Source organism: Lissotriton helveticus, chromosome 10 (genome assembly GCF_964261635.1).
Source record: "Lissotriton helveticus chromosome 10, aLisHel1.1, whole genome shotgun sequence".
Lineage (NCBI taxonomy): Eukaryota > Metazoa > Chordata > Amphibia > Caudata > Salamandridae > Lissotriton > Lissotriton helveticus.
In genome coordinates, this window is record NC_136071.1 from 254,506,764 (window position 1) to 254,531,880 (window position 25,117).

Below are 25,117 nucleotides of genomic sequence, written 5' to 3' on the forward strand. Positions count from 1 at the left end.
CCGGGCTCTACAACATTATATTGTGCTGTGTACAACGGATGCAAACATGTCACCGCCGGCAGCGGGTTAGGCCTTGGACATGTAGCTTTGTCGTCACCCACTCAATACGTAAGAGGAGTGGACTCAGCCATCGTACGCCGGTCCAGCGTGGGTGGTTGAATGATAATTGCGTATCTCTGGGCGTGGTTCTGCACTGGAAATGTGCAAATGCATGTGTCTCTGTCGCAGTGTGGGTCTCCTTTGTGGGGTGTAGGTGGTCCCTGAAGGGAGTTAGACACCCACGTATGTGATCTAGTTCGTCTTCCATGGGTGTGGACCCCACCCACACATGTTCGGCCCCTCTCTTTTGGCATTCTGATACCTGGCATTGGAATGCCTGTGTGGCTCGGTGAAGTGCTGGGGGCCAGCCGTGCTGGTGGGTGCTTCCTGCTGTGTGGTCTGTGCAAGGGCTGAGTTCTCCTCTATGTAGCTTGGCTGCCCTGGTCCTGGTGGTGGGTTTCCATGGAGGTCCATGAGCTGTTGTAGGGCGTCGGTGTCGAAGGTGTGGTTGTCCTCTCCAGCATCACTGATGAGTTGTCTGCTCTGCTCTGCTCTGCTGGAGGTGTTGTTTGTCCCTCTGCAATGTGAATGGGAGATGCATGTTGACATTGCGTTGAGGTGCATGTTGGCGCATTGTTCTTGTTTACATGCAGACTGTATGACAATGTACATTGTGACAGTTTGGGAGGTGCAGGATTTTGATGCGGGTTCAGTGGACATTTGGACTACATGACAGATGTGAGGTTGTATGCGTACATTTCCATCTCACAGGTTCCTGCTCTGTTAGATGTAGTTGGCCTGTTTCTGCGCATGTGCTGAGCCAGTTGTGTCCTCTGTTCTGCAGTGTCGGGGTTGCACATTGTACCACATTGTCGTCAATGTGGATGTGCTATTATTGCTATGTGTGTATGCTGCAGTGTGCCATGGGGATCAGGGACATGGTCCAGGGCAATTGTGGGTGTGCAGTGTACTGCACATCATTGTGCATGTGTGCCATTGTGCCCATCTCCCCCCGTGCCCCCAGTCCCTGGTCGTTACTCACCCTGTTGATGTTGTGCCAGGTCCGCTCGAGCTGTGTCCGGACTCCCAACTCCCTGCACCATCTCCACACTGATCTCCTCCTGTGGCGCTGGACTCCCACCTCCGGTCGCCGTTGCTGCCTTCCTGTTGGCAGAGAGTTTGTGCTTGGTTTAGATTTTCACATCATGCCAGGGCCTCTTGGCCTCCTCCATTGACCTCCTCGACAGTCTGACTGCATTCACGTTAGTTTAAATGTGGGTCAGTTGATGGTAGTGTACTGTCACCTCTGTGACGCTGATCTTGTTTTCCTGTGGACTGCACCCAGTCTTCCTCTCCCTCTTCTCCTTGGCCTTCCCCAACCCCGTTGCTCCTTACTGGTGGTCTGTGGGGCTGGTGGGGTTTGCATTGACCTCTGCACTCGGTCCGTGTGCATCCATGTTGCTACGCACTTTTGATTGTTTTTGGTGTGTTGTTTTTGTTGCTTTTATAGTGCATTTTCCCGCATAACTCGTGGGATTTGCATGCTTGTCGCTGGTTTTCGCTACTTTTGGTATCGCGATTGGTGCAACTATTTTTGCGTTCGTGTTTCGCATTTTTGCGGCGTCACATTGACTTTATCACAGACATTTGACGCTTTGACGCTTTAACACTGCGTTATTTTCCTACGATACACTGCGATGTGAAGAGTTGTGTTAAGCTAATTTTGAGGTAATTGTCACATGTTGTCGAGAATATTCAGTGTTGGTGAGGAAAAATAAGTGTCAGAGTGTTGCACAAATTAAGCACAGCACTCACTACAGAGCACGCATGGGGCTATTTGCTCATGCACTCTCAAATAACACATGCTGTTGGGACTCCCAACACCTGCATCCCATACCCACGGGCTTTCCCATACATGGTCTTTGCAATTTGCAAATTAGAGGTAATTGGGGTGGACTCAATATCTGGGAGAAGGCGGGGGTCACCAGAGAAGGTTGTCCCTTTAAGGAGGGGAAGGCACAAACGGTTGAGGCCCTATGTAACTTCCATTGACTCCCTATTAACAACTTCTTACTGTTTGCTGCATTACGCTCAGTAGTCCGTAAGAAGGCTAATAACGAGGAACCACCCACTCCATCAAATGATCCATCTCTCACAAATTTAAAGCGATGACACAAATTTATAGAGCGCTATTGTAGCAGTAGAAAAAATCCATGTTGAAGTTTAAAACTGAGGGCCTCATTTAAAATATTTTGGTGCACGGCTAGACAGCAAGCCTTCCTGCTGCACTGCCATGCATCAAAGGGCAAGAATGTGCCATATATACAAGATATAGCGCATTCCTGTTCTTCTCCCCTGTGCCGGCGCACAAACAGCAGCTGTGCGGCAGCACAGACACCCTTGTGTCATTTTGCAAGGGTGCCTGCGCTGTGGGGATGATTGTTTTTGTGCAGGAAGGGACACCTCAATCAATATTTTCCTAATGCTGGGGCAGAGGGCCCTATATGTAGGGTGCCCAATGCAAATTTCTTCCATATGACATGGGACTGCCCACAAATGAAGGTATACTGAACATAGATGGCACTGTTGGTTAAATAAGCTACAGGCAGGTATATCAACTGTACTCTACACACAAATGAGAAGAAGGTGACTAGTAGATTTAACTTTACACTTGGTAGCAGTGAATTGCGGTAACTGCACATCCTATGACAAGAAAAGCGTTACTCACAAAGCTCACTGTTTGGTAGTAAAAAACAGTACAAAAATGGGTGTTACATTGGACCATATCCATGCTACCCAAAGGATACACACCAGAGAGTGGTTAAACACCACACCCAATACAATACCAAGATAGTCCAGAGCACACGGTAAAAGTAGAAAAACATCCACAACCAGATATAGGTTTTCTAGCATTTATTACCAGTCTCAATATGAACACAGTATTGAAAAAAGTCTTACAATGCCCACAGGAAATCCAGCTATGATTGCTCTAAATGAGGTATTTGAAGAAGACCAATACTGTGATATTATCACCGTATGCTGTTGACAGTTTCACCAATCGTAATTGGCAATAGAATAAAAGGGTGTTTATAGAGATTGAAGACTTCTTACAGAAGATGCACAGCCAGACAAAACATTGAGAAGGTGCTAGTGCAAGTATAGAGCTTCTTGAGAAGGAAAGACAGCCAAAACGTGTTTCATCCAAGAAACTTTTTCAAGGCTTAAGTCCTCAATTGTTCCAATCAAGCCAAAGACAAATCATACTGTAAAAGTGTATGCTGTGTAGACGTCTGTGCTTTGTCTCAGCAGATAGTTTAAGAACGGTGTATCTGCTAGGACCATGCACGAATGTGACCTTGTCACTGCAAATCTGCTGTCATCTCCCTTTTATGATGTTTATTGTCACAAACTGAACAAGCATTCCTCTTTCATCTGTGAATTATGTCTACGCAGCATACGCTTTCACAGGCTGAATTGCCTTCGCCTTGAATGTCACAATTAAGGACTTGTTTGAAAAGGTCTTTCCTTTCCAAGAAATCCTATACTTACACAGGCACCTTCTCAATGTTTTGCCTGGTGTGCATCTTCTGTAAGAAATCTTCAAACTTAATAAACATCCTCTTATTGTATTAGCAAATACTATTAGTGAAACTGTCAACAGCATACAGCGACAATACCACAGTATTGGCTCTATTAATTTACCTCTTCTAGTGCAATCACAGTTGCATTTCCTGTGGACATTGTAAGACTTTTTGCAATAATGTGGTCCTATTGAGACTGGTATTAAATTCTAGGAAACCCATATCTGGCTGTGGATGTTCTTTGACTTTTTCAGTGTGCTCTGTACTATCTTGACTAGTAGATTTATCGACCTAGCCTTCACTCAAGCCAAAAATCAGATAGCTATGAATTGGAAGTGGGGGGAAGCTCCACTTATCAGCAAGTGGCTGCACAAGGTACTAAATTCGGCAGGATATGAGGGTACTCTTCTGCACATGGGACAAAGAGAGGCTTGAGGAATCCTGATTTTGCAAGAGTCTGGGATGAGATCCTTTCGGATTTTGGGAAGGTAGGTGGCGAAAGTACAGAATTAAAATGAAAAGGATCTCACCTAGGTTGCTTCGCCTCATCCCACCCCTCTCCCAATCACGCTAAACATATTGGTTATTAATTAAGCATGTGATGGTGAAACAACGTTTTAGTGAAACGCAAAATAATAGTTCAAATGTAAGTGTAATATTAATCTGCAGACTTAAATGAACAAAATGCGAAAACCAGGAGGGGCACTCCCCCCTTAAATGTTCTTGCTCAGTTTCTCATTAATTGTTTAATTCTTGACCTTCCCATGATCATGTTTCTTTCACATAGTTCTGCAAAATGTTTCTTCTTATACAATTAAGAGTTTAAAATGTTGGATTTTAATATTTAGTAGAATTATGAAGAATAATCAAATAGAATGCAGCACATAAATTTAACTTAACCACTTTTAACATACTTCTTTTATTCCCAAAGGATTAGGTCATGAAAATAATGTTCTTTTGTTACTGCAGATGTTTCGACTTTTATGTAGCTCATTGTTAACTAACATATCATTTTCTTCATTAGAAAGTTAGAAATGTATTCCCAAAAGTGAGAAAGGATGGTTAAAATGAAGAAGCCTCATGTGTAGTTTGGACTAACCCAACAAAGTTGCGCAATCGAAGATTACTGTCTGTACACTATTGTATTCGCGTGAGAAAAAGAGGGGTGGACCTGTTCTGAGGAAGAACCCTGAAAGATGGTTGGATGAGAGGAGGAGATGCAACTTTAACTGCAACATTAAGTTTCGACAGTTTATAATAGTTCGTATTCCTAGAGTAGGCTAATCTTTCCATGCCACTCACTACCCTCGCAATTTTCTACACCAGACTTGCTATGCTATGCCATTCCCTGACTCTTGTGCCATCCTATTGATTACAATTGCTACTGTTACTGCACATTTCCTTTGCTTATTCCTTATTGGTTTGAGACTTTACTGAGTTTTGTGATTCTCTCTTTATGGGAAGTTCTGCTTTGATCTATTGATGACTTTTTAGATATATTTTGAGCTTTACGCTTGATTTCACTCTCTTTCAAATTTTAACTCTTTATGTGTTCCTACTGACACCTTTCACCCCATTCTTGGAATAGGAATTTCTTCCTAAATGGAACTCCCTTAATGCATTGTATTTTCACTGAATTAACCATTATTTCTTGATCAATTCTGTAAAAGTTTGATTATTTTAAACTAATTTGAATAAAACGTATAATTCGGAATAAAGACGATTTACTTAACTTGAAATAATAAAATCCTTTAAAAATTAAAGATTCTCATTATTGACTGAACTTAGATAGAATTTGTGATGAATATTTGTTTGATGATTTGCTCTTGATCTTCTCAACTACATCAGCCATGGTCTATTGACCTGTTGGGCTGCAACACCGAGTGAGGATCAGCCCTGTGTGGTTGTAATGGTAAACCAGAGTTTTATTGTAACTGATTTCCGCTCCAGTAATGGCCAATCACTGGCTCACCCCACGCTTCCTTGTTTTCGGCGTTTATAATCCTTGGGTATACTGCTCTAGCAGATCAACTCAATTTATAGACTATGGTATCAAAATAGAAACTTTGGTCTAGGTTTTAGCTTATTAGTTATAGTATAGATGCTATGCTTTCTGTTGGTGCATCTCTCCTTCACCACGGGAAAAAGTGATGTATTGCAAAACAGTCATAACTGTGACGATAAATTGCTTTAATTTTTCTTAGATTGATTTTTAACTCCTGACACAACGGATAATTGATAAATATGGCATAACAAGAACTGGAATATATGGTATTGTTGGTGTTATTGTGGGATGTTATTTCCAAAGTAAAACAATAAATACAATTATGTTTTCCCAAAAAATAGATGGAGCTAGGGAACATTTTATATCTAGAAATACTGTCAACTGTGTAATGCCCCTGTCTTTGCAGGAGAAGAGACTGTCCTGGAAGTAACACCCATCCGTGTTCCTGGTGATTGGGAAACCCAGTAGTAGTCAATGTATGTTTGGGAGTATGTCCCACACCCATCTAAGCTGGAAGGAGTCCCCAACCTCCCTACGTGGTTTATCTAGCAAACTGTGTCAAGTGACCTAGCATCAGGGTGTTGTTTGACATCTCTGCTGTGACCCGAACGGTCAGCCTTCTTATGCTGATGAGCTGCGAATCCAAACACCACTGCTGGCTTAGCCTAAGATATCTCCAGCAACGAGGAGATCACAATTGCTGAAGAAGGACTTGGGTCTGCCCTGTCGCATCTTCAACAACATGATCAAAGAGGCGAGGCTGCCAGTGAGACCTTGCTCCCATTGCCTGAGACCCTGCCTTGTGCTCGAAAATAGGACATCACAATGATCAAAGTGTTAAGCCATGCTCCACGTAGAGTGTTTAAACACAAAGTTGTTTTTGAGATACTGTGTCTTGCACCACAACACCTTGTAAAAAGGAAGCACCACTACAAACTCCACAGCAAAGCAAACTGAACAGACCTACAACTCCTTTATTGGGTAATCACCTGCGAAAACCAGGAGGGGCACTCCCCCCTTAAATGTTCTTGCTCAGTTTCACATCATCATGAAGTTGCTGTAGATAGGAGGGAACTACCACCATGACACTAGATCACTGAAGCAGGGAGAGAACTACAGCACCTGACCTAGGAACATCGGTTGGTTTTGGAAGTTAGCTTTTGGGAGCCCTGTAACAGAGCCATTTCTATGTGTAATGTTTCATCTTCTTGTGCCTTTAAAGTGTAGCTCTTTTCTAAGACAATCACTATACTGGGCAGTATATTATTGTGTCTGTTGGCTGACTGTTGAGTTCAGGGTTCTTTCCCCCAGAATGCTTACCTGAGAAGCCCAAGTATGGAAAGGGTGTACTTAGCCCAGATTGCAGAGCCATGGTAGGATAGACCCCAAGACACCGGAGGCAAACATCCTCAACCACCTCGTTTATCCCTGCAGACTATGTCTGCCTGTAGCACCAAACTGGGGACTGACAGCCACCTATATTCCCCCTTCCTCTCAACCTTGCTCAATCTTTCAACATTCTCTTCACAAGTCACCACAACAGGCTGGTAGCTCAGATCCACAAAAGAAATGCAAATCCAATCATTTTATAGCTGTAATGGATGACACTAATCCTTTGTGAAGTTAAAACCATATCTTTCCATATAGTTTTTCTATCGTCAATGTCACCCTGCTTACAACAAGCTCCCACAACACAAGTTTGCCTGATGCAGTTCTGAAGCTACCCAGTGTTGATGCAAACAGAAAACATGCGATTGTCAACACCCAATCTTCCACGGATACTGGAGCATGCAGTGGGTAAATCTTCCAACTCCAGTCCCATATCTCAGAACCTTGCCCAGTGCAAATAATGCTGTGCATTAGCCACTTCGTTAATAATTTCTGGAGCCAATACAAAACACTATCTCTCAATGGCTTACTCAGCAACTTATCCTGTGCATATGACCTATTTGTCAGATGCACAGACATCTAATTTTCAGTTCTAAACGCAAATAAGGAAATTTATATCCCAAATCTCCAAAGCCACCGAAATAAGAAAAGATTCTGCAGACGCTATGCTGTGCCACAGCCTCATCCACTTTTCCTGCCACAGCTCAGGAACTAAAGTTACCTTCCAGTGCACATCAAAAACTGCACCGGGTGCATTTGAGTCGAGTTCAACCTGCCAACTTCTCAACTCCTCATCCAACCTAATACATTCTCAAGTACAGCCAGTCAGAAAACTCTCTCAACTCTCCAAAACTTTGAGCCTTCAACAATTCACAAGTCTTCAAACATTTCATCTCTCCATTCAATCAACTCATCTTCTCACTTTGTCCAGGGGTAACTTGCTCTCCATCAGCCACAGATCCAGATCGATACCCAGGAAAACCAAAACCTTCAATTCCCATCTTTTCCATGTCCAGCTCTGCAGTCACCTCCACAGTCTTAACCAGAAACTAATTCAACATCCCAGGACACCATCCATTATCCACATCAACGAACAGGAAATTGTCAAGAGAATTCAGCACCAAATCCACACTTGATCGCAGACTCGCTAAAAAAACGCACAACATACCATACATCAAAATTACATGACTTTATTCATCCATAGCTTTTTATCCACTTGCATTCCCGACAGACATTTCTCCGCTGGACTAACAGACAACTGCCTTGAAGCGTTCTTCACATAGAATTTGGCCATCTAAGCACTGAAGCAAACTGCTCTGTCTTTAGTGAATCCACTGCACCAACAGATGCACTGAAAACATGGGGATGTGCCAAGGGAACGTAGCTTGGAGCTTCCGCTGACCTGGCGGTCCACCTGCTGAATTGCACGACCCCCTTGGGTTTTTTGTGTCTTATGGAACCTATCTCGTGGTTCATAGAGTATAGAGTACAATGGATTTAATAATGTGAACATGCTGATATGCAGTTTATAACCTGTTGCAGAAATACATGTTAAGCAGTTGAATCTTAGTCACTTTTAAAAACACCTCTTGGGGTAAATTGTGTACTAATCTGCAGTGCAGTAGAAACAAAACATATACAGCTATAAGGTTCTCTTTCTTGGCTAATGAAAGGAAAGTGAGTCTACCAAGTGAAAAATGTCAGTAAAAAGGGCACTGAAGAGATATTCACCCTTTACTTTTTAGGTCGAAGCCTACCAGATAGAACAGCTGTCTTGTTTGCTAAAGACATCATGGGTTCATTCAGAAAGCTTCAATACAATGGGAGTTTCAAGGGGAATACCAGAACAGCTAGCCCCCACTCAACGGATTTACTATCAAAAATTGGCTGTCCCTACTCTGATACAGCGTAAATACTTTGCAAATAACAGCCCAAAAGGGTCAATATTTTTAAGACATCATTTTTACATGAACCAATTTAATAAGTTGGTCATTAGGCTGCAGTGTATCCTATTTCCAAAACAAGAAGAAATAAACTACCATCCACAGAAAAAATGTGAGAAGGAAAGAAGGCACCTCACGGTAGCAACACCAAGGGGGAAAGCTGACTGGTACTCGCCAGTAACCCACTTACCATCATTGGTTACCTTCTTTCCAATAAGCTAATGCACAGCATTATTTGCACTGGGCAAGGTTCTGAGATATGGGACTGGAGTCGGAAGATTTACCCACTGCATGCTCCAGCATCTGTGGAAGATTGGGTGTTGACATTCGCATGTTTTCTGTTTGCATCAACACTGGGTAGCTTCAGAACTGCTTCAGGCAAACTTCTGTTGTGGGAGCTTGTTGTAAGCACGGTGACATTGACGATAGAAAAACTATATGGAAAGATATGGTTTTAACTTCACAAAGGATTAGTGTCATCCATGACAGCTATAAAATGTGTACAAAATCATTAACATGTTCAAGGATCCCGTGAGAACAGAAACATAATCCTCAACAGTAAAAATTGGTAAAGCTTACTTGCTACCGATACTCTTTATTCCTCGCTGTAAGCTTTTCCACGTTAAAAATGACTCCTATCAAGTCAAGACTAATAACAACTAGCCAACATGTTTGGTTGCTATTATCAATTTAAAGCAACTTCGTCAGGGCCGACGTTGCTTTAAATTGATAATAGCAACGAAACATGTTGGCTAGTTGTTATTAGTCTTGACTTGATAGGAGTCCTTTTTAACGTGGAAAAGCTTACAGCAAGGAATAAAGAGTATCGGTAGCAAGTAAGCTTTACCAATTTTTACTGTTGAGGATTATGTTTCTGTTCTCACGGGATCCTTGAACACGTTAATGATTTTTGTACACATAGGAAGTACACTCACATTTAGGTTGCTTCTTCTTTCTCCTGTTTTTGCTTTTATTGGGTTGAGGTCTTGTTTTAATACACATGCACATTTCCTTATTGGAAAGAAGGTAACCAATGATGATAGGTGGGTTACTGGCGAGTACCAGTCAGCTTTCCCCCTTGGTGTTGCTACCGTGAGGTGCCTTCTTTCCTTCTCACATTTTTTCTGTGAATGAAAGGTCTGTGGATGCTAGTTTATTTCTTCTTGTTTTGGAAATAGGATACACTGCAGCCTAATGACCAACTTATTAAATTGGTTCATGTAAAATGATGTCTTAAAAATATTGACCCTTTTGGGCTGTTATTTGCAAAGTATTTACGGTGTATCAATGTAGGGTCATTCAGAAAGCTTACCTGGGAATGCATTCCACCTGATGCTGACCATTGACTTTGTGGTTTGTAACTCACATTTTCTGGCATTTTATGTGCTGGCTTTATTTGTTTTAGGCTGTCCAGGTTGAGATCATCCCTCCCTAGGAGCAAAGCCTTTTCACACCAAGTCCCCTTGTATTCTTCCGCGAGTGCGCCTTTCTGTAAACAGACCTGTGTATCCTGTTCTTATCTTGTCACATTTGCTGTGCATTCAGACAGAGGCCAAATGTCAGGCTCTATCATCTGAGGAATATTGGTGTTTACTTTTCTTTCTCAGACTTCAAAGGGAGAGGATTTATGTTACAATCTTGCAGGATACTGGGGGAAGGAAAGGTTTTTTTCTGGCACACAACAGCTTTCAAATCAACTACACAAGTATTTCAGAATATATCAGAATTAGGAATGCCACATGAAGCATATTTTTTGTTAATTCTGAAGTGTGTTGGAAGCAAATACTATAATATGATTACCACAAATTAGTACTCTAGGTGACTCCATTTCTACACATTATTGTGTGTGCACTATATAGTTTTATTAGTGGAACTGAATGTCTATGCAAATGTAATGGTCATTTCAATTGAAAATGTGTTGTCTCTAATGGCAGTGTGCTACCACGTCATGCATGCTCCACTCTACACCACTCTACCCTGTACCACTCCATGCCACTGCACTCTACTCTATTCTACACCACTCAACTTCCTGCACTTTGCACTACTGCACTCTACTCTACTCTATGCCACTGTACTCTGAGCCACTTAACTCTGTGCCTCTCTACTCTACTCTGCACCACTCTACTCTATGCTAATCAACTCAAAGACACTGCACTTTTTGCCACTGCACTTTACATCACTCCAGTCTAGGCCACTCAAATCTACTCTGCACATCTCCATTCTATGACACGCCATGCTCCACCACTCAGCAATACTGCATTCTACGCCATTGCAATCTATGCCAATACACAGTACTCCAATGCACTTTACTCTGTAACACTCAACTCTACGCCAATCCACTCTATCCAACTCTAATCTACTCTGCACCACTGCACTCTTCACCACTTTACTATTCGACACTCTATGCCACTGCACTCCACCCTGCACCATGCCACTCTACACCACTTTAATCTACTCTGAAACAATCTATGCCACTGCACTCTACACCACTCTACTCCACGCTACGCAACTCCACTCTATACCACTGCACTCTATGCCACTGCACTCTATGCCACTGCACTCTAGTCTGCACCACTGAACTCTACTCCACTTCTCTCTACATTACTGCTTTTTATACCAATGCACTCCTACGCCAATGCACTCTACGTCAATGCACTCTACGCCACTCTATACCACTGTACTCTATAACACTCTACTCTGCAACACTGCACTCTCTGCCACTGAACTCTACGCCACTCTACTCTGCACAACTGCATTCTATACCAGTGCTCTCTGCGTCACTGCACTCTATGCCACTCTACTCTACTTCACTCCACTCTACGCCATAGCACTCTGCAGCACTCCACTGTACACCACTGCACTTGATGGCACTATATTCCACTCTGCACCACTCTGCACCACTGCACTCTGTACAACTTTACTCTACTCTGCACCACTGAATTCTATACCACTGTACTCTACGCCACTATATTCTGTACCACTGCCCTCTGCTATGCAACACTCTAATTTACACCACTGCCTTCTACAACACTGCCTTTTACACCGCTGAATTTTTTGCCACCGAACTCTACTTGACTCCACTCGTTGCAACTCCACTCTACAGCATTGTACCCCACTCTTCGCCATTCCGCTCGATACCACTCCATGCCACTCTATGTCACCAACCTTTAGCCTTGTTGAACAGCAGCCACACAGGTGTACGACATGGCTTAAAACACATTTGCAAAGCCAAAAGCTCCTGCATAGGTGAGACCTGTTGGCTTTGCCAATGCTTGTTGGTTTAGCAGCTGTTTCATCTTGCTCAGTGCTTCTCCTTTCTAACTGTCTGCTGGCTTCGCAGCGGCGCTGTGACAACACAACTCAACAGTAATAGCTTAGTACAGTAGCTGTATCGTTTTTTCTCCATTACAGGCATGTGGTAGTGGCACAACTGGACTCTAAGAAGGCTTTCTGCAGTTTGTTCACGTATTATAAGCATAATATTTAAGCCGCAGTTGTACAGGCTCTGGGAATTGTTGTTGGTGGACAAGTGAGGAGAAGAACTGAACACTGAGCAGGAAGAGTGCCCGAAAAATGAACCCAGGTCAGAAAGCCCTCTTCGACTGTCAGGTCTTTGTACATCTAACTATTTTGGGCATTTTGGATACTTTAGCTGAGGGTGCCACTAAAAATAGATCTAAGATTTAGCTCGCTTAATCTTCCCGACGGCCCCCAGCGCCTAGAGACCCTTACAGGTGATTGTGCGCTTTACAAATGTGGACTTTACTTTACTTTTTTACCTTCAAAGACATGTCGACCTGTTTCTAAGCAGTTATTGAAACGGGTATAAGGAACAGTCAGATATAGAGGCACAGAGGGGTGTAACTCATGCTCTTGCGGGGGAGTGTGTGGGGTGGGGGCACAGCCCGTCCAGGGCCCCAAACGCTTCATATGGCCCCCTTTCGCCTAAGGCAGATGGATGTCTGTGAGGTATGTGAGACTCCGGGCCCCCTTCCTTCCCAGTCTGCAGGGGGGCTCCATTATTTTACCTTACGCCACTGAAGAGACGCTATTTGGTTGATCAAGAACCCTTCCTTCTCTGGCCAATACCCAAAAACATATACCATGCCCCGCACTTGCTCATTTATTTTTTAATTTTTATTTATTTATTTTAATTTCATTTTTTTTTTAGTTTATAGGGGCAAAACATGAATAAGCATTTAAGTAAAAACATTTACATAAGTAAAACATAATTAGACAACTAAATACGTAATCAATTAATAAGGAAAAATGAATATAAGGGGAGGATAAGGGTTACAGAGTCAATCTTGTACTTTAGTCATGCGAGAGTTGATGGGGGGAGGGGGCAATACGATATAACTGTTACCTTAACATCATGTATAAACTTGTATATGTGCGGTTGGAATCGACACAGAGCAGGCTGCCGAGTGCTGGGAATGGCCATGTGTAATACAAAGTTGCTGAGGCGTAAGAAAGAGCTTAAATAAATTCGAACGATAAACAATACAGGTTCGACGATAGAAGTACAGAAAGGTGTCAGCAGTCAATATATTCGTATAACCCTAGAACACGAGCTTCATTTATAAAATCGTAAAGACAGTGTATATACTCAGGATTACAAACCTCGGTGATCAGAGTTGATTTATGTTCTCTCGTGTCATAAACCCATCCATGATGGCACCTTTGAGTGGCGTTCAGGCCGTACTTGAGGATGGAGTCAATATCCCAGTCCACAGGAGTGTACATGGAGCATTCCTCATAAGACCCGCGCGCGTCTCTGGGAATGGTGAGGTTCAGCTGCTCCTCGGTGGTCAGGTTGGGGTTAATGGCGAGGATCCAGTCTGTGTTGCAGTGGTGGGGCACGGAGATTCCCATGAACACCTGGGCAAATATGGGAAGGGCAAGGAGGCCATATGGGATACACAGCATCCCGACTATCTGCTTCTGAAAGCGCCCAAAGTCGCCAGCAGCTTCCAAGACCTCTCCGAAGTCTGCCATCCTGATCCCGATCCGGGTCTGAGAGGGTTGGTGCAAAGGTGGCCTTTTCTAGGTGGTGAAAATTAATGTTTAAACTCGTTCAGTGAAGATCATTAGCAAAGATAAGTGGTTTTCGTAATCATCGCCTGTATTGGAGCAAGCAATGACCTTAGAAAACCCATTCAATTTGTTTTTTTAAGTTTTTTGTTGTGCCAAAACCGCGGCTACAGCTTGGAAACTAACGCTGAGGACACTGGCTGTGAAGTGAACTTTAATTGGCGAAGAATCCATTCGAAAAACATCTTAGCTTTACAAGGTGAGGTGGTCTGTTGGCGACTTGTGTCAAAGGGGATGTGGGTTCCAAATCCCAGCTACCATACATTAACAAATTGTGTGATCTGGTGGAACTCGCCCCCGTCTCCAACCCTTTCATTTTCTGACTCTATTGAGATTTCTCAGAAATAGGTTTAACTCACGTGTTTACCAATATATGAACGAAATGGGCATTTTTACCGAATCCTTAATTTAGGGAGCAATCAAGTGAGTGCATTTGTCATTTAAGGATTCGCTATTTACCACCAACTACAAGTTGGTGGTAAATACCGAATACCTTTAAAAAAGCAATTATTTGCTTTTTTTAAAGTGCCATGTGGCAGACATACATGCCCTTAGGGCATTTATGCGTGCTGTGCCACATGTGCACCCATGCACTATTCACGGGTGTAACAGGGTGTCAATGTGCCACCCTGCCAACCTTATAAATGGTCCCCCTATGACCAATTCAGTAAATACCGCATCGGTATTTACTGATTCGGTATTTACCGAATGGGTAATTCCCATTCATTCCTATGGGCCTCCAGGCCCATAGGAATGAATGGGAATTACCGATTCGGTAAATACCGATTCGGTATTTAATACCGAATATTACTGATTCGGTACAATGTACCGAATCTTTATCTACACCCCATTTACCAATTCTGAAATACCGAATCGGTAAAATTCGGTATTTTAGAATCGGTAACTGGGAATTACCTACATCTGGCCCTTAATCTCCCTTGCCTACCAAAAAATGAATGTGTCCATCTGTAACTTAACTGGTGCTTATGTAAAGAGCTCCAATACCTTCGGGTTGAGTTCGATCTATATAAATCTCCCCCCCCCCCCCGCCCCCCAAAATCCCATCAGTAAAATTGTGCAAATTACGTCTCCAGTTACACAAATGAATTAAACATACATGCTAGTCGGCACATGCTCCGGACCCAGCACAAAGCTCTCTGGCCAGGGACCTGCCAGTGCCGGAGGGGGTCCAAGGAGCTTGTGGCTTTAATGCAGTGGCAGTGGCGTCACTAGGGTTGGTGTCACCCAGTGCGGTAACTCATGGTCTCACCCCCTCACGACTTACCCCATGGACCTCTTCCGAGTCCGCCAGTGAGAGAGAGTTTGGAGCTTTACTGCTCTCATAAATCTGAATGCGGGCTCCCGCGCTGAGCACCTTTCAATAAACGGCTGATATGGAAGGGACGCTCCCGCATAATTATTAATAGCTTTTCATATCGCGGCCTACTCCGCTGTGACACTTCTCTCTGTTCCCAGCAAAGGGCCGACTCTGCACAGGCCCGCGCCACCCGGAGTCCTGCGAGGCCTCCAATCACCAGGAATGGCGCTGCCTTTGTGTTAATTGCTGGGCCCGTTCCCCCTGCCAGCTTCTGCCAGCAAAATCTATTATCTGGCGAGAGCATGATGAGAGGACTGAGAGGGGCCTCTCTGAGGAGTGACGCGAGTGCAGCCCAAAAAGTTCAGAGCATCACAACTGAGCAACAAAGTGAAATTCAAAATGCAACCTGTGCAACACATTTGTAATCAAAATTATACCAAGAGGCAGACACATTTTGAAACGGAACTTCACCCAAACTCTGGAATAAAACCCTTTCCTATGAAACAAAGGAAATCACCAAGAGGTAATACACTGCTCACAGAGCGGTAACATAAACAACACTGTATCAGGCTGCCTGCCTGACCAAAGAAAGTACTTACTTGTATGTCAAATTCACTCCACATAGTCCTGTGTGCAGGTTAAGACAGACGCTGTGCGGCCGGTCGAACCGACGACACAGCTCAGACTCAAATCCGACCCCAGCCCGGCCCAGTGCGGCTTCTCCGACCTCACTCATTCCCTCGTGAGGTCACAACGGACACCCCCCCACCCCCACGGCGCCACAGAGTCTGTCAGCTCCCTGGCAGTGGTTACTTTATCACGGCAACGGCAACTCTGCACTACAAACTCCACAGCAAAGCAAACTGGAAGGACCTACAACTCCTTTATTGGGTAATCACCTGCGAAAACCAGGAGGGGCACTCCCCCTTAAATGTTCTTGCTCAGTTTCAGGTCATCAGGAAATTGCTGTAGATAGGAGGGAACTACCACCATGACACTAGATCACTGAAGCAGGGGGAGAACTACATCTCCAGAGCTAGGAACATCAGTTGGTTTTGGAAGGTAGCTTTGGGGAGCCCTGTAACAGAGCCCATTTCTATGTGTTATATTTCATTTTCTTGTGCCTTTAAAGTGTAGCTCTTTTCTAAGCCAATCACTATACTGGGCAGTATATTATTGTGTCTGTTGGCTGACTGTTGAGTTCAGGGTTATTTCCCCCAGACTGCTTCCCTGAGAAGCCCAAGTATGGAAAGGGTGTACTTAGCCCAGATTGCAGATCCATTTTAGGATAGACCTCAAGACACCAGAGGCAAACGACCTAAACCACCTCGGTTTATCCCTGCAGACTCTGTCTGTCTGTAGCAGCAAACTGGGGACTGAGAGCCATCTATATTCCCCCTTCCTCTCAACCTTGCTCAATCTTTCAACATTCTCTTCAGAAGTCACCACAACAGGCTGGTAGCTCAGATCCACAAAAGAAATGCAAATCCAATCAAGTTATAGCTGTCATGAATGACACGAATCCTTTGCCTGAGAAGTTAAATCTATATATTTCCATATAGTTTGGCTTCAGTAAACTATCGTCAATGTCACCCTGCTTACAACAAGCTCCCACAACACAAGTTTTCCTGAAGAAGTTCTGAAGCTACCCAGTGTTGATGCAAACAGAAAACATGCGATTGCCAACACCCAATCTTCCACAGATACTGGAGCATGCAGTGGGTAAATCTTCCGACTCCAGTGCCATATCTCAGAACCTTGCCCAGTGCAAATAATGCTGTGCATTAGCTACTTCGTTAATAATTTCTGGAGCCAATACAAAACACTATCTCTCAACGGCTTACTCAGCAACTTATCCTTTGCAGATTACCTATTTGTCAGATACACAGACATCTAATTTTCAGTTCTAAACGCAAATAGGGAACTGTATATCCCAAATCTCCAAAGCCACCGAAATAAGAAAAGATTCCACAGACTCTATGCTGTGCCACAGCCTCATCCACTCTTCCTGTCACAGCTCAGGAACTAAAGTTACCTTCCAGTGCACATCAAAAACTGCACCGGGTGCATTTGAGTCGAGTTCAACCTGCCAACTTTTCAACTCCTCATCCAATCTAATACATTCTCAATTACAGCCAGTCAAAAAACTCCCTCAACTCTCCAAAACCTTTGAGCCTTCAGTAATTCACAAGTCTTCAAACATTTCATCTCTCCATTCAATCAACTCATCTTCTCACTTTGTCCAGGGGTAACTTGCTCTCCATCAGCCACAGATCCAGATCGATACCCAGGAAAACCAAAACCTTCAATTCCCATCTTTGCCATATCCAGCTCTGCAGTCACCTCCACAGTCTTAACCAGAAACTCCTGCAACATCCCAGCACACCATCCATGATCATTATCCACATCAACAAACAGGAAATTGTCAAGAGAACTAAGCACCAAATCCAAATTTGATCGCCAACTCGTTAAAAAATCGCACAACGTACCATACATCAAAATTACATGACTTTATTCATCCATAGCTTTTTATCCACTTGCATTCCCGACAGACATTTCTCAGCTGGACTAACAGACAACTGCCTTGAAGCGTTTTTCACATAGAATTTGGCCATCTAAGCACTGAAGCAAACTGCTCTGTCTTCAGTGAATCCACTGCACCAACAGATTCACTGAAAACATGGGGATGTGCCAAGGGAACATAGCTTGGAGCTTCCGCTTACCTGGCGGCCCACCTGCTGAATTGCACGACCCCCTTGTGTTTTTTGTGTCTTATGGAACCTGTCTCGTGGTTCATAGAGTATAGAGTATAATGGATTTAATAATGTGAACACGCTGATATGCAGTTTGTAACCTGTTGCAGAAATACATGTTAAGCAGTTAAATCTTAGTCACTTTTAAAAACACCTGTTGGGGTAAATTGTGTACTAACCTGCAGTGCAGTAGAAACAAAACATATACAGCTATAAGGTTCTCTTTCTTGGCTAATGAAAGGAAAGTGAGTCTACCAAGTGAAAAATGTCAGTAAAAAGGGCACTGAAGAGATATTCACCCTTTACTTTTTAGGTCAAAGCCTACCAGTTAGAACAGCTGTCTTGTTTGCTAAAGACATCCTGGGTTCATTCAGAAAGCTTCCCTGGGAATGCATTCCACCTGATTCTGACCATCGACTTTGTGGTTTGTAACTCACATTTTCTGGCGTTCTATTTGCTGGCTTTATTTGTTTTAGGCTGTCTAGGGTGAGACCATCCCTCCCTAGGAGCAAAGCCTTTTCACACCAAGTCCCCTTGTATTCTTCCACAAGTGTGCCTTTCTGTAAACAGTCCTGTATATCCTGTTCTTATCTTGTCACATTTGCTGTGCCTTCAAAGACAGAGGCCAAATGTCAGGCTCTATCTTCTGAGGAAGATTGGTGTTTACTTTTCTTTCTCAGACTTCAAAGGGAGAGGATTTATGTTACAATCTTGCAGGATACTGGGGGAAGGAAAGGTTTTTTTCTAGCACACAACAACTTTTAAACCAACTACCCAAGTATTTCAGAATATATCAGAATTAGGAAAGCCATATGAAGCATATTTTTTGTTAATTCTGAAGTGTGTTGGAAGCAAATACTATAATATGATTACCACAAATTAGTACACTAGGTGACTCCATTTCCACACATTATTGAGAGTGCGCAATATAGTTTTATTAGTAGAACTGATGTCTGTGCAAATGTAATGGTCATTTCAATTGAAAATGTGTTGTCCCTAATGGCAGTGTGCTACCACACCATGCATGCTACACTCTATACTACTCTAATCTGCACCACTCCATGCCACTGCACTCTGCACTACTGCACTCTAGTCTATTCTGCACCACTCAACACCCTGCACTTTGCACTACTGCACTCTACTCTACTCTACGCCACTGTGCTCTGAGCCTCTTCACCCTATGCCTCTCTGCACCACTCAAATCTATGCTAATGCACTCTAAGCCACTGCACTCTTTGCCACTGCACTCTACATCACTCCAGTCTAGGCCACTGAATCTACTCTGCACATCTCCATTCTATGAAATTCCACGCTTGACCACTCTGCAACACTGCATTCTACGACATTGCGCTTTATTCCAATACACACTACACCAATGCACTTTACTCTGTAACACTCAACTGTACGCCAATCCACTCTATGCAACTCTAATCTACTCTGTACCACTACACTCTTCACCATGTTACTATTCGCCACTCTACGCCACTCCACTCCACTCCACGCTGCACAATGCCACTCTACACCACTTCAATCTACTCTGAAACAATCTACATCACTGCGCTCTACACCACTCTACTCCACTCTGCGCAACTCAACTCTATACCACTGCACTTTATGCCACTGCACAGGGGAGTAACACAGGTCCCCGCAGCCCCCGCAGTGCGGGGGGCCCCCAAGCCCCAGGGGCCCCCTCAGTACAGCACTTTGACCTGAGAGCTCCTGATAGAGCTCGGAGGGGGCCTCTCCTCGTACCGTGCAGGGGGGCCCTCAATTATCATTACGCCACTGCCACTGCACTCTACTCTGCACCACTGAATTCCACGCCACTACTCTCTACGTTGCTTCTCTCTATACCAATGCACTCTACGCCAATGCACTCTACGCCACTCTATATCACTGTACTCTATGACATTCTACTCTGCAACACTGCACTCTCTGCCAATGAACTCTACGCCACTCTACTCTGCACAACTGCATTCTATACCAGTGGTCTCTGCGTCATTGCACTCTATGCCACTCTACTCTGCATCACTCCACTCTAGGCACTAGCACTCTGCAGCACTCCACTCTATGCCACTGCACTCTATGGCACTATATTCTACTCTGCACCACTTTGCACCACTCCACTCTGCAGCACTCTACACCACTACACTCTGTGCCACTCTACTCTACTCTGCACCACTGCATTCTATGCCACTGTACTCTATGCCACTATAATCTGCATCACTGCACTCTACTATGCAACACTCTAATCTACACAACTACCTTCTACAACGCTGCATTTTACACCGCTGAATGTTATGCCACTGCACTCAACGTGACTCCACTCTGTGCCACTCCACTCTACATCATTGTACCCCACTCTTCGCCATTCCGCTCCATGCCACAGCTCACCCCTCTATGTCACTAACCTTTAGCCATGTTGAACAGCAGCCACGCTGGTGTACAACATGGCTAAAACACATTGGCAAAGCCAAAAGCTCTTGCATAGGTGAGACCTGTTGGCTTTTCCAATACTTGTTGGTTTAGCAGCAGTTTAATCTCAGTGCTTCTCCATTCCCACTATCTGCTGGCCTCTCAGCAACGGTGTGACGACACAACTCAAACAGTAATAGCTTAGTACAGTAGCTGTATCGTTTTTCCTCTATTACTGGCATGTGGTAGTGGTACAACTGGACTCTAAGAAACATTTCGGCAATTTTTCATGTATTATAAGCAGAATATTTAAGCCGCAGTTATACAGGTTCTGGGAATTGTTGCTGGTGGACAAGTGAGGAGAAGAACTAAAAACTGTGCGGCCGCCAGAAGGAAGAGTGCTCGGAAAATGAACCCAGGGCCGAAAGCCCTCTTCAACTGTCGTCTCTGTACATCTAACTATTTAAGGCATTTTGGATACCTTTACCTGCCTGAGAGTGCCACTAACAAGAGATCCAAGATTTTGCCTTCAAAGACATGACGACCTGTTTCTATGCAGCTATGGAAAGGGGTATAAGGAACAGTCAGATTATAGAGGCACAGAGGGGTGTAACGCATGCCCCTGCTGTGGGGAGGGGGTGGCACAGCCCGTCCAGGACACAAGCGCTTCATATGGCCCCATTTAGCTAAAGGCAGATGAATGTCTGTGAGCTATGGGAGACTCCGGGCTCCCTTCCTTCCCACTCTGAAGGGGGGCTCCATTATTTTACGTTACGCCACTGGAGAGACGCCATTTGGTTGATCCAGAACCCTTCCTTCTCTGTCCTATACCCAAAACATATACCATGCCGCGCACTTGCTCATTTATTTTATTTTTTTAATTTATTTCTTTATTTTTAATTTCATTTTTTTTTTGTTTAAAGGGGAAAACATGAATAAGCATTTCAGTAAAAACATTTACACAACTAAAACATAACTAGATAAATAAATACGTAATCAAGTAATAAGGAAAAATGAATATAAAGGGAGGATAAGGGTTACAGATTCAATCTTGTACTTTAGTCATGCGAGGGTTGATGCGGGTGTGGGGGCAATACGATATAACTGTTACCTTAAGATCATGTATAAACTTGTATATGTGCGGTTGGAGTAGACACAGAGCAGGCTGCCGAGTGCTGGGAATGGCCATATATAATACAACGTTGCTGAGGCTTAAGCAAGAGTTTAAATAAATTCGAACGATAAACAATACAGGTTCGACGATAGAAGTACAGAAAGGTGTCAGCAGTCAATATATTCGTATAACCCTAGTACACGCGCTCATTTATAAAATCGTAAAGACAGTGTATATACTCAGGATTACAAACCTCGGTGATCAGAGTTGATTTATGTTCTCTCGTGTCATAAACCCATCCATGATGGCACCTTTGAGTGTCGTTCAGGCCGTACTTGAGGATGGAGTCAGTATCCCAGTCCACAGGAGTGTACATGGAGCATTCCTCAAAAGACCCGCGCGCGTCTCTGGGAATGGTGAGGTTCAGCTGCTGCTCGGTGGTCAGGTTGGGGTTAATGGCGAGGATCCAGTCTGTGTTGCAGTGGTGGGGCACGGAGATTCCCATGAACACCTGGGCAAATATGGGAAGGGCAAGGAGGCCATATGGGATACACAGCATCCCAGGCGCGCAACACCCATTGGGCTCACCGGGCTTCAGCCCCCCCCGTCGTCTTCTTCAGCCCGGGCTAATTGACACGCACTGAGATGACTGCGCATCGGAGCTGAGAATGTCATTGTTATTGATGCATTCTGAGAGGCCCGGCAGCCCGAGCCAGCCAGCCTCTGAACAGTATCAAGTAAACCCCCAGCCCCCCCCTCTTGTTTTCCTTTACTAGCGCCGAGGTGATATCCTTGCCTGAAGGCAGGGATTTCACCTAAGCACTTGATGTGTTCAGCATGGGGTGGGAGTGGGAAGATGCACACAGCAGGGGGAAAGGGCTGGCCAGTGCAGGTGACGCTTTTCCTTTGTAAAGGAATTTCTGCTGGTGTCATATCCCAGGGTTTGCTGTCTGTGCACTTGTATGGATGTGTATTCCATACAAGTGCACAGACCGCAAACCCTGGGCTATGACGCCAGAAGGAATTAATTTACAAATGAAAAGCTTCACTTGCACTGGACATCCCATTCCCCCTGCTGTCCATGCACTTGTAGGGAATTCACATCCACAGCGCACCTCACCAGATAAATGGTGAACAGGGCCATGTATCTTTCTCTAAAGAGGAGAGTCCCCTCCGAATATGAATATGTAGTGTAAGTTTGTAGTGTTCATTTTTTGGGGTGCTAGTGGGTAATTTTAGGGTTCAGGGTGGGTTACGAATTGGGGTGCCAGGGGGTAATTGTAGGATTCTGAGTGGGTATGGGTTTTAGGGTGCCAGGGATAATTTTAGGGTAGTAATGGGTTTTGGTGTGCCAGGGGGCAATTTTAGGGTTCAGGACTGGTATGGGGGCCAGGGGGTAATTTAGGCGTTCAGGGTGGATGTGGGTTTTGGGGTGCCAGGGGTAATTTTAGGCTTCAGGGTGGGTATGGGTTTTGGGGAACCAGGGGTAATATTAGGGTGCAGCGTGGGTATGGGTTTTGGGGTGCCAGGGGTAATTTTAGGGTTCAGGGTGGGTATGGATTTTGTTGGGCAAGGGTGTAATTTTAGGGTTCCAGGGGTAATTTTGGGGGTCAGAGTGGTAATGGGTTTTGGGGTGCCAGGTGTAATTTTAGTGTTCAGGGAGGGCATGGGTTTTGGGGTTCCTGGGGTAATTTTAGGGTTCAGGGTGGGTATGGGAATTGGGGTGCCAGGGGGTAATTTCATGGTTTAGGGTGGTAATGGGTTTTAGGGGGCCATGGGGTTGTTAGGGTTCAGGGCAGGTATGAGTTTTAGGGTATGAGGGGGTGGACATTTTAGAGTTTAGGGTGGGTGTGGTTTTCGGGTGTCAGGGGGCAATTTTAGGGTTCACAGTGGGTATGGGTTTTGGGGTGCCAGGGTGTAATTTTAAGGTTTAGGGTGGTTAAGGGTTTTGGGGTGCTATGGAGTTAATTTTAGGGTTCAGGGTGGGTATGGGTTTTCGGGTGTCAGGGGGGCAATTTTAGGATTCAGGGTGGGTATGGGTTTTGGGGTGCCATGGGGTTCATTTTAGGGTTCAGTGCGGGTATGGGTTTTGGGTTTGTGAGGGGGGGACATTTTAGGTTTCAGGGTGGGTGTGGGTTTTCGAGTGTCAGGGGAGCAGGGGGGCAGTTTTAGGGTTCAGGGTGGGTATGGGTTTTGGCAGTGGCGTCACTAGGTGGGTGCGGGGAGTGCGGACCGCACCGGGTGACACCAACACATGGGCTGACACCAATCTGCACTGCAGCCTCACATCTGCTCTCACCTTTACTGTCGCTCCCTGTGCAAGCTTGTTCCTCATGCTGTTCACACTCGCCAGCGTCTCGCAGGAGATCTGCAATTCTTGACTACAATTTTCTTTGCTCACAAGGCAACTCTATAGCAGCCTAGCTCACCTGAGGGTGCATGGTTTCCTATTTTTCAGTATCTTGCACAGTCTTCAGTTTTTCAGTGAACCAGTTCCAAATTTCAGCTTGCTTTTCACTACAGTGCAACCTGTTGATCGCACTCTTGTTTATACAAATCCAGGGAAGACAGATGGAGTAAGAGAGAGAGGGAGACAGAGGGAGCTAGAGGGAGTAATACAGAGAGAGGGCGCTAGAGAGAGCAAGACAGAGAGAGAGGGAGATAAAGGAGTAAGACAGAAAGAGAGAGGGAGCTAGAGGGAGTAAGACAGAGAGCGAGAGAGCTAGAGTGAGAAAGACCGGAAGAGAGGGAGCTAGAGGGACTAAGACAGAGAGAGAGGGAGACAGAGGGAGCTAGAGGGAGCTAGACAGAGAGAGGGAGCTAGAGGGAGTAAGACAGAGAGAGAGGGAGCTAGAGGGAGCTAGACAGAGAGAGGGAGCTAGAGGGAGTAAGACAGTGAGAGAGGGAGACAGAGGGAGCTAGAAGGAGTAAGACAGAGAGAGAGAGGGAGCTAGACAGAGAGAGAGGGAGCTAGAGGGAGTAAGACAGAGAGAGAGGGAGCTAGAGGGAGTAAGACAGAGAGAGAGGGAGCTAGAGGGAGCTAGACAGAGAGAGTGAGCTAGAGGGAGTAAGACAGAGAGAGAGGGAGCTAGAGGGAGCTAGACAGAGAGAGGGAGCTAGAGGGAGTAAGACAGAGAGAGAGGGAGACAGAGGGAGTAAGACAGAGAGAGGGAGCTAGAGGGAGCTAGACAGAGAGAGGGAGCTAGAGGGAGTAAGACAGAGAGAGAGGGAGCTAGAGGGAGTAATACAGAGAGAGAGGGAGCTAGAGGGAGCTAGACAGAGAGAGGGAGCTAGAGGGAGTAAGACAGAGAGAGAGGGAGCTAGAGGGAGCTAGACAGAGAGAGGGAGCTAGAGGGAGTAAGACAGTGAGAGAGGGAGACAGAGGGAGCTAGAAGGAGTAAGACAGAGAGAGAGAGGGAGCTAGACAGAGAGAGAGGGAGCTAGAGGGAGTAAGACAGAGAGAGAG

The 25,117-nt window shown here is 44.8% G+C and overlaps 1 protein-coding gene across 5 annotated transcripts in view; it reads right to left on the reverse strand.

Moving 5' to 3' along the window:
• The window catches only part of LOC144786225 (solute carrier family 22 member 13-like), a 418,586-nt gene that overhangs the window by 284,377 nt on the left and 109,092 nt on the right, over window positions 1–25,117 (reverse strand). For 2 of the 5 annotated variants that reach the window (XM_078665258.1, XM_078665256.1), the window contains exon 1: window positions 13,581–13,956. The exons of 2 other annotated variants lie outside the window; for them this stretch is intronic. In XM_078665258.1, coding sequence (XP_078521384.1) covers window positions 13,581–13,955 — 375 coding nt within the window. In that variant the 5' untranslated portion in view covers window position 13,956. Of the gene's footprint in view, window positions 1–13,580; window positions 13,957–21,904; window positions 22,163–25,117 lie in introns of those variants that run through there. One more of the 5 variants, XM_078665255.1, reaches the window with a different exon arrangement.